Below are 16,668 nucleotides of genomic sequence, written 5' to 3' on the forward strand. Positions count from 1 at the left end.
AGCCAGGACCTCCAGAGATGAGGCTAGTTGGCGGAGCGACGGGCTATGGCTCCACGATGGAGGGCTGTGGGCGAGGTGCGCTGATGCGGGGATTGTGGGCAGTCCTGCTCCTGGGGGCTGATGGGAGTGGCCCTGGCCCTGCTTCCCGATGGGTACGTGTGGGGGCAGCCTCCTTCAACCCCTGGGGCCGCAGGGAGCCAAGCCCAAGTGGACTTTGAGCTGGCGATGGACTGGAGTGGGAACAGGGCTGGGCACAGCTGCTCCCAGGCCTCACTGGCTGCCCATTTGCTTTCCTCCTCAGAGCCAACCAGACACCTGCTTAGGCAACTCAGCGAGAAAGGTGCGTATGAGGGCTGGACAGCCACTCCCACCAAACGTTAGGGCAGGAGCAGGAAGGTGACCCACGGATGGGGTGTCCAGGGCAGTTTAGAGGGCACTCTGTCTCTGTTCCTCCCAGGAAGTGGGCCTCACCCCTTGCTGTCCAGGGAGGAGGCTTGAGCTCTAACCTCCACACACACTCTTTCGTCCTCTCATTGAGGAACAGCAGGAACAAGTGACGTGCACAGTTGTGCCCTGTTCTGCACCCGCCAGGCTCCTGTTCTGTTCAGTCATTCCTTTCAAACCCCAGGAGACCGGGCAAGGGTTCTGGGAGTAGGATCCCCCAGAGAGGTCTTCCCCAGGGGCCCCCAGGCCTTTGTCCTGCTAACCTCCCCTCTCTTCCTCTCCCCTCCACCCATGTGCTGGAACTCTGTGGTGGTTGACAGCAGCCAGAGCAGCAGGAATGAAGGTAAGTCTCGTGGGCCAAGGCGACCGATGGACAGAGGTGGGTGGGACTGTCCAGCCCAGCCCCCAGCCCCTTCAGCTCTCATTGTCTTCATTCATTCACCAAATACTTTCCAAGCACCTCCTGTGCACCAGGCTCTGTCATGAGGGTCACGGAGGCTGTGGCCCTCACCATGGGGACCCTTCTTTCCATACCCTTTTCTTGGACCGGCGCCCTGGTGGTGGCCCGCCCAACCTGGATCCTCTTTCATTTCCCTGCCTCTGGAGCAGGCAGGACTTTCTGGGGCTTAAGTTCCTGACCAGCCCTAGTCCTGCCTTGCTTTTCTGGGTCCCAGCTTCCCCCTTGAGAACCAACCCCCGCCCCACCATCCTCACTGGGCCCCATGGAGACGAGGGGCTGGCATCTAGATGTGGCTTTCTGTGTAAAGCCTCCTCACCCCCAACCACTGGCAGGAGGAGGGGCGGTTGCCCAGAGGCTGGTCACGAGGGGGTCTTGTGCTCTGAATAGCATGCGGGCAGTGCTGGCACTCTCTTGGACTTTGGGCAACCCCCCCGTACTCGGGGCCTGCAACTGGAGGCTGAAGGGGCTGCCCGGGAGCAGGAGCAGGAGGAGGAGGAAGAGCAGGCCTTTCAGGTCTCTCTGGAGGACCTGGCGGGGCATGAAGGCAGCGAGAAGGGGTCTGGGCTGGAGCCCCCAGGCTCAGAGGAAGAGGAGGAGGAGAGCCTGGCAGTGGCGGAGCAGGTAGCCGACTTTGCCAGCTCCCTGCTGGCCGCCCTCCACTGCTGGCACTATCGGGCCAACGCTTTACTTTTCTCCCGGGGCGCTATGGTGAGGTGTCTCTTTGATTTCCCCTCCTCCTTGCATGTTCCCTGGCATGTGCATGTCCATCTGAGGTCCCCCCTCCTCCCTCCCCACCCTTCTGTCCTTGTTCCTTTCCTCCTGACATCAGCACTTCTTAACCCCTCACTCACGGTCATGCCCTGGTGAGCCCCTGGCATGCGCTGTCCCAGTACTGGGTACTAACCAGTGTGCTGCCCAATGAGCATGACTAATGGGGAGGGGGTGCAGTGGAGAGGGGGACAAGCCAGCACAGAGCGGGGCTGGGAGGGTCAGGGGCTGGGCTGTGCTGAGGCCGCGTGCCTGGCAGGGATTTCTGCATCCCTAGGCCTGGTGCTCAGATTGACTGTGGTCTGGCTCAGGTCCAGGGCTGGCTCTCAGCAAAGCCCAGCCCCCTTAGGGCTCAGCAGGTGCCACATGCGTTGGGATGCAGGGGGGTCAGCTCCCAGGAGCTGACGACTGCCCTTTGCTCACAGGGGAAGGGGCGCAGGGAGTCTGAAGGCCCCACAAGCTGCAGGAGGCCCAGCGGCCGGTCTCCAACCAGTGCCGAGAAGTGCATGAGCTTTGAGTCCGTCTCTTCCCTGCCAGAGGTGAGTGGCCAGCAGACAGAAGGGGCCTCGTCAGTGGTGCCTGGAGCCCAGGTCTCCCGGTCTGCAGGCTGGCCTTTCAGACCGTCCCGCTGGGCCCATGGGGAGAAGGATTGCCCGCCCCCCAGGACTCTCGCCCCTTTAGGAAAGCCTGTCTGGCCTATGGGCGCGTGGCTTGGTGAGCAGACAGCCCCTTTCTATGAATTAGACAAAGGTTCCCCTTCCTTTGGGCAGATTAGTCCCTTGCCAAAGGGCATAGTTAGCAGAAGTGACCAGATTTTAGGTCCCCTCTGTTAGGCCCTGCCCCTGCCAGCATCCCAGATACTTCAGTCCCACCTGTGCCTACCTGGGCGAAGGGGTAGTGGAGTGATGTCTTGTGGACATCTCCTACGTGTCTGCTGTTTATTTCTTCCATCTGTTCTCTGCGACAGCTCTCCCGGGGGGGGGGGGGGGTCTCAGACAGGTTGAGTGATGTGCCTGACATTGGGTAGCTTCTGAGGGGCAGAGCTGAGATCAGAGTTGGGTCTGTGACTCAGACCCACAGTCGCCTTCCTGATACCCACGCTGTCTGTGGGTTGTCTGGACACGCTTTCCCAGTGTTACAAGAAGCAGTTCATGAGGCCTAGACCCCAGGGTGGGCCTCATGGCCAGGACACGACAGAAGCCTGGAGGACATTGGATAAGAGTCTAGAGTGGTGCTGTCCAGTAATAGTAGGATGTGAGCCACATGTGTCATTTTAAATTGCCCAGTAACCATGTGAAAAAAGTATTTAACCCAGTATATTCAAATTCGTATTTCAACATGTAATCCATATAAAAACTATTAATGAGATGTTTTCTGCATGACATGTTTGCCGCCTGGTGTATATTTTACCCTTATTGCTGTTGTCAGTTTGGACTAGCCACACTTCCGGTGCCCGGGAGCCACGTGGGGCTGGGTGGCCCCTCAGTGGGACAGTGCAGGCCTAGAGCGTGGGTCCTGCTGTGCAGATTCTGGAATAGAACAAAGGGAATCAGGTCTGATTCCTCACAAGGTGGTGTTTGCTTATCTTCTCCCTAAACACCTCTCTGGAAAGCTGCCTGTACTGGCCAGTTTTGTGGTTCAAATGACCTTCAAAGTGGTCAAGAGGGTGTTCTCAAACCTGCGTCCTTCCTTGCCCGTCTGCTGGGCATATGCAGAGTCATGCACGGGGCCATATTCCTTGCTCACGTCTGACAGGATTCCTGCATGGGGTCCTGAGCCCCATGGGAGGCCCTGGTCCTGCAGGGAAGTTGGAGTGACCCCCCCCCCCACCATGTTGGAAGCTTCTAGGGCTTTTGGGAGCTGCTTTACCATTGGGCAGGGAGTGCTGGTGCCACGGCTCGACCCTGGGTTGTATGTCTCCATCTGCCCCTGTAGCTCCTAGGTAGGCTGCCACAGAGGGTGCCACCACTCTTCCCCATCTGTGTTCCTAGACTTTTCCTTGAGTTTGAGGACATGGGCCCAGCACCCCAGCTGCAGGGTCAGGAAAGGACAGCATCTCGTCCTCCCTGAGGACCTCTTGCCCCTTCAGTCCTAAACCGCAGCCCCCTCTCACTGGGCTTTGAGGAGGCCATGCTGTCCCCTCATCCCCCGGGTCTCATATGTGTTATCCGTGCTGTCCCAGGTTGAGCCAGACCCTGAGCCTGGGACAGAGCCCGAGGTGTTTGCTGCCGTGGAAGGTCCCAGCACCGAGGAGCTGCCCTCAGACACAGAGTCTCCAGAAGTCCTGGAAACTCAGCTTGCCGCCCACCAAGAGCTGCTGGGGCTGGACCACCCGAGTGACGTGCTGGACTTTGTGGTGGCTGAGAGCACCGAGGACATTAAAGCCCTGAGCAGTGAGGAGGAGGACGAGGAGGAAATGGGGGCTGCCCAGGAGCCCGAGAGCCTCCTGCCGCCCTCTGTGTTGGACCAGGCCAGCGTCATTGCTGAGCGGTTTGTCAGCAGCTTCTCTCGGCGGAGCAGCCTGGCACTGGAGGATGGCAAGTCCCCTGGCTTCGGGACCCCCAGGCTGGCCAGCCGGAGCAGCAGTGTGCTCAGCCTGGAGGGCAGTGAGAAGGGCCCGGCCCAGTGTGGCAGCACCACAGACTCCTTCAGCTCTCCGCTCGCCCCAGAAGAGGACCTGTGTGTGGGGATGACCACAGAGAGTGGCCTTTCTGTCAACGGGACGGAGCCCCCAGGCCCAGGCTGCCCAGCGGAGCCCGACAGGTCTTCCTGCAAGAAGAAGGAATCGATGCTTTCTACCCAAGACCGGCTGTTGTTGGACAAAATCAAGAGCTACTACGAAAATGCAGAGCACCACGACGCTGGCTTCAGCATCCGGCGCCGGGAGAGCCTCTCCTACATCCCCAAAGGCCTGGTGAGAAACTCGGTCTCCAGGTTCAACAGCCTTCCCAGGCCAGACCCGGAGCCAGTGGCTCCACTAGGGCACAAGAGACAGGTGGGCTCCCGGCCAGCGTCATGGGTCCTGTTTGACCTCCCAGGACCAGGTCAGTTGGGTACTGGGGACCCAGCTCCTGTCACAGATTCTGAGTTCCGCCCATCTTCGGAAATTGTGAAGATCTGGGAGGGGATGGAGGCTTCCAGGGGGAGCCCTCGGAAGGGGCCAGGCCACGGTCAGGCCAATGGCTTTGACCTGCATGAGCCACTCTTCATCCTGGAGGGGCACGAGCTGGGGGCCATCACCGAGGAGTCGGCCACTGCCTCACCAGAGAGCGCCTCCCCCACTGAGAGGCCCAGTGCAGCCCACCTGGCCCGGGAGCTGAAGGAGCTGGTGAAGGAGCTGAGCAGCGGCTCCCAGGGAGAGGTGCTGTCTCCGCTGCACCCCCGTATTGTGCAGCTCTCCCACATGATGGACAGCCACGTGAGCGAGCGAGTCAAGAACAAGGTCTACCAGCTGGCCCGCCAATATAGCCTCCGGATCAAGAGCAAGGCAGTGGCAGCCAGGCCACCACTGCAGTGGGAAAAGGCAGCTCCCACCGTTCCCCGCCTGCGGGAGGAGGCTGGCGCACAGCCGGGTGGCAAAGGTACGGCAGGGGTGGGGAGTGGGCCCCTCCTGCAGGTCTGGGGCAGAAGCGCCTTTTAGGAGCCACTTGGCTTCTGGGGGAAAAGGATCCCTAAATAACCTCTACTAAAGAGAGGGCTCAACCCCAAACCAAAGGCTGGGGTGAGGCCCTGGCACCTGGTCTAATGCCTCGAGGCCACTCGTGCAGCCCTGGTTGAGCCCTTTTACTGCCCTCCCCCAGCCTTTCCTGTGCAGCAGAGAGACTTTTGGAGCAAATGTGGCCATGACCCTCTTCTCCAGGAGAGCAGAAGATCTTGTCTTTCTTCCTTTGACTCTCAACCCCTTGTCCACTGCCTTTTCTTTATTCTTTCCATTTCCCTTTGATAAAGGGGCCATAGATGATAAATGAGAGGTCTCTTCCATCACCCACCAAAATTCCATCAATCAGCCTTGCCTGGGAAGTGAGCTGAAGGCGGTTCAGAGCCCTCACTTCCTCTCCTCCTGCCCAGTGATTCAGGCAGCTCTCTCTCCCCTCACAGGTAGGAGAAAGCCAGTGCTGTCCCTCTTCAACCATGAGCAGATGCTGGACCAGGAGCACAGCCCACCTAAGCCCTGCTCTGCTGGGGAGACGTCACCACGGCATTTCTCCTTCAGCCCCTCTGCTGCCAACTCAAGGACCAGCTCGCCTGGAGCCCGGACCTCTGCTCGAAGCCCGCTCAGCCCCTTCGACACCGAGACCTTTAACTGGCCTGATGTCCGAGAGCTCTGCTCCAAATACGCCTCCCATGATGAGGCAGCGCAGGCTGAGGGCAGCCGGCCCCGAGGTCTGCCTGTCAACAGGAGCCGCTCGGTGCCAGAAAACATGGTGGAGCCCTCTCTGTTGGGCAGGGCAGGCCGCTGCTGCAGCCTGAATGCCAGGCGGGGCCAGGCGAGCCCAGAGGCCACCCAGGCCCAGCCTCCTGGGGTGTTGCCCCAAAGTGGGCCAGACGCAGAGGAGGCCCTGTACGTCACCGCGGACCTCACCCTGGAGAACAACCAGCGGGTGATCGTCATGGAGAAGGGGCCCCTGCCTCCCCCCGCTGTGGGGCTGGAAGAGGGCAGCGGGCAGGGACTGAGCTCACTAGCAGCCATGGTAGGGCAGGGCCAGGATTTGCAGATGCCTGCAGAGTATCGGCCAAACGAAGAGGGTCCCCGGGAGCCAGTGGACCCAAGCCAGCAAGGCAGAGTGAGAAACCTGAGGGAGAAATTCCAGGCCTTGAACTCCGTAGGTTGAGCCTGAGTCCTGGGGGATGGGGAGGAACCTTGGCAGACTTGCCCACAAGCCGGGGCTCACCCTGCTCACAGCAGTCCTACCCAGGGCCCTCAGAAAGGCCGTGCCCTGGAAAGATGCTCTGCTGTACTCAGCAAGTGCCATCTGTGAACGTGCTGGCACTCCTGCAGGCTCACGACGACTTCCACAGGCCCAGACTGTGAGGCCAGTGTGGCCACTTCCCTTCCATATACCTAGTTCTTCTCTGGTAAGAAGCCAATATTTAAGCTCACCTCTTCCCAGGGAGAGCAAGCCCTGCTCAGGCCTCCAGCGCTGGCTGGCCGCTGCCAGGCTGAGGAGCCCGGCCAGAGGAGACGGGATGCTGGCCTGGGGAGGTTTTGCTCTTTAACTGCCTTTTCTTAGGATCCAGGTGGGAACGAGGTCCATAATTTATTGCTTTCCATTCTGTTGTGTTTGTGTGCACGCGCGCGTGTGCGTCTGTTGATTCCCTTCCCGTAAAGAATGTAACGGACTCAGTTCAGGTACTTTTGTGGGTTGTCTTGCTGCCCCTGTGGTTGTCGCTAATGTATACACATTTCATTATTTGCCAATGGTGCAATAACCACTGCTGACCAACTGATCTGTGTGTGGCCTCCTTACTGGGCCTGGCTGGGGTGGGGAGAGTTGATCGTGGCCAGGGGTGTTGGGGAGATGGACTGCTGGGGCACCAGGGTGCTCGTGGGGGAGGGTGGCGGGGGTTTGAAAGGTGTAGGAAGGGACTTGTTTTCTTGCTAGTCTACTCCCGTGGACTTCTCTGTCTACAGCATCCTGTATGGGGGCAGGGGCGTCATGCCAGCCTTTAGCTCTTTTTCTCAAGGGCCGAAGTTGGACTAAAAGAAGTTTGGGGGGGGGGATGTTGGGGGGGAGAGGGGCGCGGTGAATGGAACATTTTTCTAATAGGAGTTTCCCATGTCTGGTGCCTTTTACTCTTCTCTCCCTCTCACTCCCAGGAGACATCCTCGGAGGTGAGGAGTCTAAACTTGAAGCCTAGAAATGTCTTAAGGTGGCTTGCAACTGGGTGAAGAGTGCAAATACATTTTTTCTGGGGTAGATCCTAAGTTTTCATCCCATTCTCCAAAGTGTCTTTGATTCAAAAGGGCTAAAAATGCCTCGTTATTTCTAGTTGGGTTTTCTGCCTTTTCTCCATGGTGGACTAGCTTTGTTTTGCCCTGTTTCTTCTGGCTTGGGCCTGGGACGAGTGGGGCTGCAGGGCCCAGGTGGTAGAACTGTCCTCAGGTTGTCCCCACAGGTCTGCTGGCTCAGGGCCATGAGCGTCTTCTGACCTAGGAGGATGGGCTGGACCTGAAGATGGGTGTACGGAGTATTTTGAGCTCAAGGGAAGATCAGAGGCAAGTGGAGCCTCTTCTGGGCAGAAGCAGACAGGGCAGAGCTGGCCTGTGTTCTGGCAGCTGACCTGAATGTTCTGTGGCCACTTCCACAGTCAGGAGAGAGCTGGCTTCTACCAGGCAAGTCTCGGGTTATGACGTGGAGTAGCCATCAACGTCCTGGAGCAAGTCAGCAGACCCAGGTGTTGGTCTCAGCCCTGCTGTTAACTAGCTGGATCACCTACACCTTCCCTCATCTGGACATTGAAGGAGGTGGATGATTCGCTGTGCCTCAAACTCTCTGACTCAGACTCTTCAGCGGGTGGGGCCTGGGAAATCGTAGCAAATCCTTTCCCCAGGTTGATCCTTACACAACCATTGAAGTCGTCTGGGAACCTTGGGCCCGCTCAGTGGTTCCACTGGCTTCCCCTTAGAATTATCACTGGACCTTTTGAGAAATGGCTATGCCTACATTCCATCCACCCAGACCAAATGGAACGTCCCCTTTGGAGATGAACCCCAGGCCTGGCGATTCTGGTGATTCTAATGTCCAGCCAAGCTCTGTCCCAAGCTCTGGGGAAAGGCCTGCAGTAGGCCCCCGATAAAGCTTTTCTCGGTCTCAGGTGAGGCACAAGGCCTGGGGCTGGCGGAGTTGTCCTGTAAGATTCTCCGGGATAAGTCAGCCTGGCTGTCCCTCTGTCTCCATGGTGGTCTTGTGGACACAACTCCCTCCTTGCTCACTCAACTAGCACTCCTTGGCCCAGTTCACAGGGAAACAAGCCTTGTCAAATAAGAAATGGAGAGAAATACGGAGCGTTATTGATTTATTAGAAAAACTAGTAAATGGGTTTCCTTCATTTGGTGGAAGCACGTTTGAGCAGGTGGAGGACAGGGCCCCGCTGGCCCGGACGACGTGGTCTGTGCTCAACAGGGTTGCAGTTCTCTGCAGCCCCCTCCTCCCTGAGCTTGCTTGTTCAAGAGATGGAGCCACGTGGTCCCCTGGGCCTCTGCCCCCTCCCGCTGAAGGGAGGAGGGGGACCTAGGACTTGCCACGGGGACCCCAGTTGCCCTCTGATAGGCAGGAAAGAAGAGTGGAGTGGTGGGGAGTTGAGCCTGCCACAGGCCTCCTGTTACGGGCACTGTGGGGGGAGGGAAGCCCGAGAAGCCTCCGCACCCCCGGCAGCCAGTCAGCTGAGGCCAGGGCAAGGAGAGGGAAGGAGGGCTGCCTGACCACGTCCAGAAAGCTTCCTCTAAGCTGCCCTGGGAGGAAGCCTGTTGTGCTGGTGTGGACTGGAGCTTGTCAACCTAGTTTGGGAGCACTGTTAAAGAAAAGACTGCAGAGTAGAAAATGGAAGGAAGAAAAAAAGAGACCTTGCCAGGGCACCAGGGGCTTAGCCCCCATGTGGCACAGGCTCCCAAAGCTGGGCGCTTGCAATTTCAGTTCAGTTGGTTGTGGGTCTTGGGTCTTGTGTGACATGGGAGGGATGTGGGAGAAGGTGACAACAGATGGAGGGTCACATGCAGCTTGCTGCCCATGATCACCAGTCCGGGGGACCTGGGTGGTGAAGTCCTAGCGCTTCCTTTGGGGCCCTTCAATTCTTGGGACTGTGGAGTAGCCTGTTGGAGATTCCTCACTCAGGTGCTACTTTGGCACACATGGAGGGGAAGGTGGCCCCTGTCCCTGGCCTCCCTCAAGACTGGCCTGGGAAAGCAGTGGAGAGACACTCTTGCCACCACCTACCCTTCAGCAAGGAACACGTTCTCTGCCCTGGAGCAGGACATACCCTCAGATGCACCAGAGATCTTTATTGCCAGGTGAGTATAGTCATACTGCCTCCTGCCTTGGTTCCCCCAAGTGTCAAAAGAGAACTGGTGAATGGTCTATACTAGGTTCCCTGTAGGTGCAAAGAGGGCCGTAGGGTTAGGTGTACAGAGGCCAAATGAAGCCCCTGGCTACAGAGGTGGGACCACCTGATCTGGAGATGTCAGGTGCCATCAGAGAAATTCCCTCCCGTGGTTCCTGTCTGCTGAATTCAACTTCACCTTGACCTAGTGGTCTTGATCCTCGAGATGTGCCTGCACTCAGGGCTCCTGGTGAGGTCTAGTAACTCTCCCTCTCCCTGTGGTTTCTGCCCGAGCCTCATCCACTTCTGGAGGAATCATCTCAGTGTCTCTAAGGCTCCTTCCCATGGGGAAGGTGATGGAAATAGCAGCTGCAGGCCCCAGGGACCTTTATAACCTCCCCAGGAGAAATGCCTACTGCTCCAACCTGAGCCTTCTGTGGGAACCTACCCCCAGTTAAGATGCTGGGCTGCAGCTGTATTGCTTTCAAAGCGTGGTGGAAAAATCCTTGTGGAATGAATGCTTTCTTCCCCACAGAAGTCTGACCCTAGCAGCATGGGGAAGGCTATTCCTGCGGATCTAGGTTGCAGGGCCCCTTTGGCTGTGCTTGGGTGGGGGGTTAGCCACATGGGTGATTTCTGTACCCATGTGGCTTCAGGAGAATCTGAGCAAGGGCTGCCATACCACGGCTTTGGCCTCAGCATTTGTCCCAGCTGTCCAGGGGTTGTGTTGTGTGGGTGGTAATACCCAGGTATGGATATGTTTGTGACCCCGGGGTGATAGGTCATGCACTTGGCTGTCTGTCCAGCCAGTACCTTCAGGTGGTACCATATGCAGACAATACACATTGGGAATTTGGCTTTGGGATGCTTTACTCCAGGTGCTGGGCTGTCCATCTTGTATCTGGGGACTGGACTGTCTCATTAAGGGGTCCCGGGTCTCAGTCGGATATTGCTGGTTCAGCTGCTACTGGGCGGGGGGGGGGGGGGGGGGGAGAGGTCCAGAGTGGAGAGGCAGCGCCTTAGGCAGTGTCAGGACCCATCTACCTCCTTCATGTCTAAGCCTGAGCGCCAAGCTCTAACTTCAGTTTTAAAAGGAACGGCTGCACAGCTTGCTCATCCTCCATTCTGTCACCTGTGGTAGCGAAGGGTGCTGGATAGACCACGAGGCGCCTTGCACTAAGGACCCCCCGGCCTTGGAGGGGTTCCCCTTTGTTTTGGTGGGAGGAGGAGGGATGTGGTGGCCCCTGAGGTGAGTCCCAGTTCTGAGGAAGCCCAGGGAGGCCTGTGGTGTCCCTCAGTCCCCACAGCCCTTTTCCCAGAGCCAGGAAACCTGAAGGCTCCTTCCTCACGCCCCAGGAGCGGCTCAGGCATTTCCAGTGTCCTCGTCCCTTTCTCTTTCCCTGGCTGCACCCAAGTGGGAAATGACCGCAAACAAGACTCGCTGTGGGGGTGGGCAACGCTGGAGGAACCCCATCCACCTTCTCCAGCTTTCAAGGGGGTTGTGGGGCTGGTGTGCCCTTAGCCCAGGAGGTGGGGAGAGGAGGGCATGTGCCTTGGAAAACCGTTTTCCTGCCCCCGGGACGGGAGGCCCCAGGGCCCCTGTGGAACTAGGAGCCCCTGTCCCTGTAGTCGCTCTGTGGAAGGTGGGGAGCAGACATCGGCCGGGTGGGCGAAGGCAGCGATTGCAGTGCAGCGTGGGCTCCGGAGCCTGGCCCGGCAACCCGGAGCAGGCAGGCAGCGGGCAGCGGGCGGCAGGCGGGAGGAGGACCGGGTGGTGGCTGAGGTCAAGGCCACAGGCACCCCGGCCAGTCCCGGGCAGCCGAGGGAGGCACTGCGGCACCCGCAGCCCGGCTCCACCTGTGGGGCACCGTGAGAGGCTACTTCTTTTTGGGGAAGAAGCTGAATCTCTTCTCCTTGTCTTTTTTGCCGAGGTTTACATCAGGGCCGGCGTTGGAGGGCAGGGGCAGGCTCTGAGCCTTGACGCGGATGCTCTGGGACTCGTTGATGGCCGTACTCACACCCTGCAGCCAGCACAGCATCTCCTCCTGCAGGGCAGGAGGGTCAGAGCCCCACGCCTCCCAGTGACCCGCAAAGGATGGGGCGGGGTGCCCTAGGACCGCCCATTCTGAAAGCCTTGAGGTCCAATGGCTTGGGTCTCCTTCACCTGCCCTTTTGTTAGCAGGGGCTGCCCTGCACTTACCTCATCCTTGCCATGGAAGAGCCACTCACTGCCATTGCTCAACCTAGGAGGACAAAGGGTTTCCTGCCATGTGGCCACCTTTGGAGCCCTCTGCCTGGGCAGAGGGCTGGCTCTGACCCCACAGAACCTTCTGAGAGGTAAAAACCCAGGCCTCTTTGATTTGAAAACCCCCTGAGGGACAATTCAGCCCGGGACCTGGTCCCATGTGGTGGGCCCGTCCAGCCACTAATGCCAGATGAAGCCACCAGGAAAGGCAATGGACAGGAGGGACCTCACCTCAGCTTGAAGACATGCTTCTTCTTCTTGTAGTTGGCAGCAATCTCACAGACGGCGTGTCTCAGGGCCAGGGGCTCCTCCCCGTGGTAGGGCGCCCCCAGGGCCACGTTCTTGGCATCTTTGTAAAAGGTCAGCTCGCTATTCCTGAGCACACAGTACAGGTTGTTCCAGGACCTGTGAAGACGAAGACAGCCCTGTCACAGCGTCTCTGTAATCAGTTCCTACAGCTATGCCTCGTTTTCATTACATCACTTTTGCCTTGATAAATAGTAATACACTTTACTGTAAAAAAAGGAAATAAAAATCATGTAATTCTACTACCAAAAGTTAACTATTGTTAACATTTTATGTATGTCTTTCTAGTCTTTTTTCTATTCACATATATAGCTTAAATTGGATTATACAGTATATCCAATTTTATATTCTGCTTTGAAGCTTAACACTGTATTACGAGTATTTCCCCATATCCTCAAATATTTCTTGAAAGTCATTTTGAATAGCTATATGGTATCCCATCAGTAATCTGTTTATTGGTGGTCCTTGTGTTACTGGAAATTTAAATAACACAATTTAAATAATGTGATAAACATTCTTGTGCATAAATCTTTGGCTGTAACTCCTGTCACTCTGATCTTACCTTGACATACATTTCTAGAAGTAGAATTATTGAGTCTAAGATGAACAGTGTAAACTTTTCAAAGCATTTCCACATCCATTAGCGTATTTGATTCTCACTATAGAACTGTGAAGTGAATAGAGCAGGATTTTGTTTTGCTGGTTGTTGTTTTTTGTTTCGTTGATGATATATGCCCACTATATATACTAGCACTTTCTAAAGAAACTTATTTGTGCAAATGAAGGCTCATTTGACCTGTATGTTTGGTGACTACGGGCTTATAAGCTAAGGTGTGGGCTAACCTGAGCTCCTTCACTGACAAATGGGAAACATGTTGCATTTTCACAGTATTGAAAGCAGAGAAACGTTAAGCTTTTCTTCCTTCTTCCTCCTCTTTCTTCCTTCGTCCTCCCTCCTTTTGGAGGGCGGAAAGGTAAAAAACTAGTCAGGCATATAGGGAGGAAGGGCTGGAAGGTCGGAGAGAGCACGTGACCTGCACAAGGCTGGTCACTTTACAAAGCCAGGCTGTCTGACGCTCAGCTCGGAGGTCTTTCCTCTAGCCCTCACCACCTTCCTTGAGCTTATAGCAAGTAAGGCAGTTGCTAAGAAGGAGCTGGATCTTGGAGTTAAATCCTGCCTTGAACAAATGACTTAACCGCTCTGAGACTCTTTCCCTGTCTGGAAAATGGAAACCTCATTACAGGGTGGTTGTGAAGATTTTGTCAGTCCTAATATAATGCCTGGCACATAGTAGGTGCTCAATAAATGCTAGTTTCCTCTTTCCTGGTAGACTCTTCATATAAACAATATACCTCTTCAGGGCAGCGGATGCCCCCAAATATTTTGGAATTTGAATTAGCTCTGACGTGGTCCCCTGGACAGACTCTGTATGCTTCCAGTTGGCTCTGGGAATCTGACTGGCTCTAACCTCTTGATGCTGCCCTGTTTCCCTGGACCCTGGACTGCTGCCTGAAGGCAGAGGCCCCCAGGGACCTTGGGTAGAGGCATCCCTGGATGGACCAAACCCACAGACATGACTGCCTCAGGGCCAGGCAAGGACATGACTTTTGGATGAATTCCTCAAGGTCACAGTCACTATGACAGCACGGGGAGGAACCTCCAGAAAGCACCAATGTCAACCCCACTCTTCCTCTCCTATTTCACAGCAGGGAAAACAGGCTCAGATTGGTTAAAACGAGGGCCTTGATCAAGGGTATGTTCTTAGAGCCAAGAGTGACCTACCTGTTGTTACCCAGCCCTGGGATAAGAACAATAGTGTTGTCTGAGTTCCTGCTCTGTGCCAGGCAGGGTACCAAAGAGGCATGCTGTCATCATCACCCCCATTTGACAAATGGGGACACTAACTACTCAGGTTGAGTAACTTGTACAAGATCATAGGATGCGAACTTGGGACCAGAACTTAAGCTTCGCTTTCCCCATCATGCCAAGCAACCCCTGGGCTGGCCCAGAGGTGTGCCCAGGAGCTGTCAAGACTAGAGGCAGAGGGTACCCTCTCCGACACATACCCATGTTGCCGAGGCTCCGTTGGTGAAGCCCTGGGAGCCCCTTCCCCACGCACCTGTTGGATGCCTTCTTGTTGGGCCCCTCCAGGTCGTGCTTGCGGCCCAAGTAGCCCTCCATCTGCACGCTGTGCCCGTGGTCCCACTGGGCCGGCAGCGTTGTAGGCTCATCACCCTCACTCAGAGGCGTGTGCAGGACCTTAAAGAGAGGCTCGGTGGCGGGCCTCTCATCCCCACCGGATTTCTCCTCCTGTCCTTCCTCACGCGGCCCCGGCGGGGGTGGCGGCTGCAGGTCCTGAGGCCACTGCCTCTCTTCTTCCCCCTGCTCAGGGGCACATGGGAGGAGCACACCTTGCTGGGGGTTCTTCCCCAGGGATGACTACTCAGCAGAGCTGGGAAGCCAGCAGGCCCCTACCTGGCCTGCTTCACTAGGCTCGGTCCACATCTCTGGCTGCATTACCACCCCCACCCCCTGCAATCTAACAGCAACAGGTTCTTAGCGTGAGCTGAAGGGGCCTGAGTGATGATCCCATCAGGGGCTGGAGCTCCAGTGCTGCGGGCAAAGCCCCAGCTCAGCCCGGCCCCAGGCCCCTACGCCTGCTTCAGCCACATACTCCAAATCCAGCTGAGTTCTATGTGGGCTCTGGCAAGATTTCCGATGAAGAAAGGGGTCTGCTGCTAAGACAGGTTTGAAAAACACTAGTACTAGAGCTAGGATGTTGAATGGAATCTCTTCTGTTGCCTTCCACTTGTGTCTAAAGCCTCAAAGCTAAAGGCACCAAGCCCTATGTTTCCCACTTGACCTTAAAAAGGGGGGACCCAGACTGAATGGTGCTGCTCCCATCATTTAACAGGGATTTGTTGGAGTAGGACAGTGGTTGCTAAGCCTGGCTGCCTTTTACAATAACCTTGGGGGCTTTAACATAATATGCCCAGACCCAACCCTCAAGATGTTGCGTTAACTGGCCTGGATTGGGGTTAGCACTTTGGTATTTCTTAATAAGCTTTTCACGCACTCTCACGTGCAGTGGGGTTGACAATCACCTGTAAGGAGTCACTGCCCCCGGGAGATGCTGTGGCTGCATTGCCCTGCACCCGCCCAAGCTGAGTGAGGGGCCTCCAGTGGAACCACACGCTGTATGTCAGGCGCTCACGGTAAGAGGAAGCAGGCCTCCCATTCCCCAGCTGGTACCGCTTTCTGCAGAGGGCTTGCTGACCTGCCCTTGTGCCTGCCGCAGCAAAGGGAAGAGGGCAGGGCAGACTGCGGCAACAAGGAACAGCCAGCCTCCCACTGTCAGGTGGGGCAAGAACAGGGAGGTCTCCTATGTGCCAAGTGAGCACCTTGGAAGGCAGTCTAGCTTGAACCTTATGGCCACAACCCTGTCTCACAGGCCTGACCTGCTGGAGACCTTGCAGCACTAGGTGGGAAGGGTCCTCCAGGCCCCCAAGCAGGCCACGTCTGGAAGGATGCTTGAAGTACCAAGACCAAGGGCATCGACAGCTGAGGAGGGCCAGAGCCACCCCGGAGAGTGGAGACTGCCCCCTTTTCTGCTCCCTACTCCAACCACCGAAGATGGAGGGGGACCCAGAAGAGGGTTGGGGGGAGCCAGAACAGACCCTGTGCTCCCCATTATGGGTCCTTTAGACATGGGCCAAACCCAAAATGGAGGAATGGATGGATGATAGAAGGATGTAGGCCCCATATTGGACATCAGATTGAAGCTTTAAACTGAAACAGACAGGAGACTTTTTAACAGCTACAAATGACCCAGGTCTGCCCGAGATGGCACTAAGGAACGGGAAGGGAGGCCCAATGGAGATGCTTGAAGACAGCGCTTGGAAGATAAGTAACGCTGGTCATGTTTGTGTCCCATCAAATTAGAATTGTTCAGGGGGCGGCCGGATGGCTCAGCTGGTTAGAACGCGAGCTCTCAACAAGGTTGCTGGTTCAAGCCCCCTGCAACTAAAGATTGACAACAGCAACTAGACTTGGAGCTGAGCTGTGTCCTCCACAACTAGATTGAAGGACACTGACTTGACTTGGAGTTGATGGGTCCTGGAAAAACACACTGTTCCCCAATATAAATTAAAAAAAAAATTAGGACTGTTCAATAAATAGTTATAAGTTGGGGTTCCAGTAAGATCTCATTTAAAGAAAGGGTTACATGACTGGAAATTTTTGGAAACCGCTACCCTAGTCTAATACCTTCAATCTATGAGAAAACCTATGCTCAGGTCAAGGGACTCATCCAAGATTACACAGCTTATAGGTATTGGAGGCAGCTAAGAGCATGCATTCCAGAATCGGACAGGCCTGAGTTTTTATCACATCTTCAGGGCTCTCATC

General features: G+C 56.2%; 2 protein-coding genes across 22 annotated transcripts in view; one reads left to right on the top strand and one right to left on the bottom strand.

Annotated features, from left to right (window-relative positions):
• Positions 1-7,120, top strand: part of PLEKHG3 (pleckstrin homology and RhoGEF domain containing G3) — a 39,147-nt gene extending 32,027 nt beyond the window's left edge. For 7 of the 19 annotated variants that reach the window (XM_019733324.3, XM_074327362.2, XM_074327365.2 and 4 more), the window contains 6 exons: positions 302-340; positions 765-787; positions 1,292-1,612; positions 2,098-2,211; positions 3,855-5,253; positions 5,771-7,120. In XM_019733324.3, the coding sequence (XP_019588883.2) occupies positions 302-340; positions 765-787; positions 1,292-1,612; positions 2,098-2,211; positions 3,855-5,253; positions 5,771-6,504 (2,630 nt within the window). In that variant the 3' untranslated portion in view covers positions 6,505-7,120. The remainder of the gene's footprint in view (positions 1-301; positions 341-764; positions 788-1,291; positions 1,613-2,097; positions 2,212-3,854; positions 5,254-5,770) is intronic. The other 12 variants (XM_074327363.2, XM_019733316.3, XM_019733321.3 and 9 more) reach the window with 5 other exon arrangements.
• A 1,552-nt stretch (positions 7,121-8,672) lies between these two features.
• SPTB (spectrin beta, erythrocytic) overlaps positions 8,673-16,668 on the bottom strand; it is a 115,351-nt gene continuing 107,355 nt past the window's right edge. For all 3 annotated transcript variants that reach the window (XM_088797368.1, XM_019733314.3, XM_019733313.3), the window contains exons 33-36: positions 14,381-14,643; positions 12,186-12,359; positions 11,910-11,952; positions 8,673-11,754 (exon numbers count right to left, since the gene is read on the bottom strand). In XM_088797368.1, coding sequence (XP_088653494.1) covers positions 11,587-11,754; positions 11,910-11,952; positions 12,186-12,359; positions 14,381-14,643 — 648 coding nt within the window. In that variant the 3' untranslated portion in view covers positions 8,673-11,586. The remainder of the gene's footprint in view (positions 11,755-11,909; positions 11,953-12,185; positions 12,360-14,380; positions 14,644-16,668) is intronic.

This window comes from Rhinolophus sinicus, chromosome 3 (assembly GCF_057876585.1).
Source record: "Rhinolophus sinicus isolate RSI-liver-muscle chromosome 3, RSI-T2T, whole genome shotgun sequence".
Lineage (NCBI taxonomy): Eukaryota > Metazoa > Chordata > Mammalia > Chiroptera > Rhinolophidae > Rhinolophus > Rhinolophus sinicus.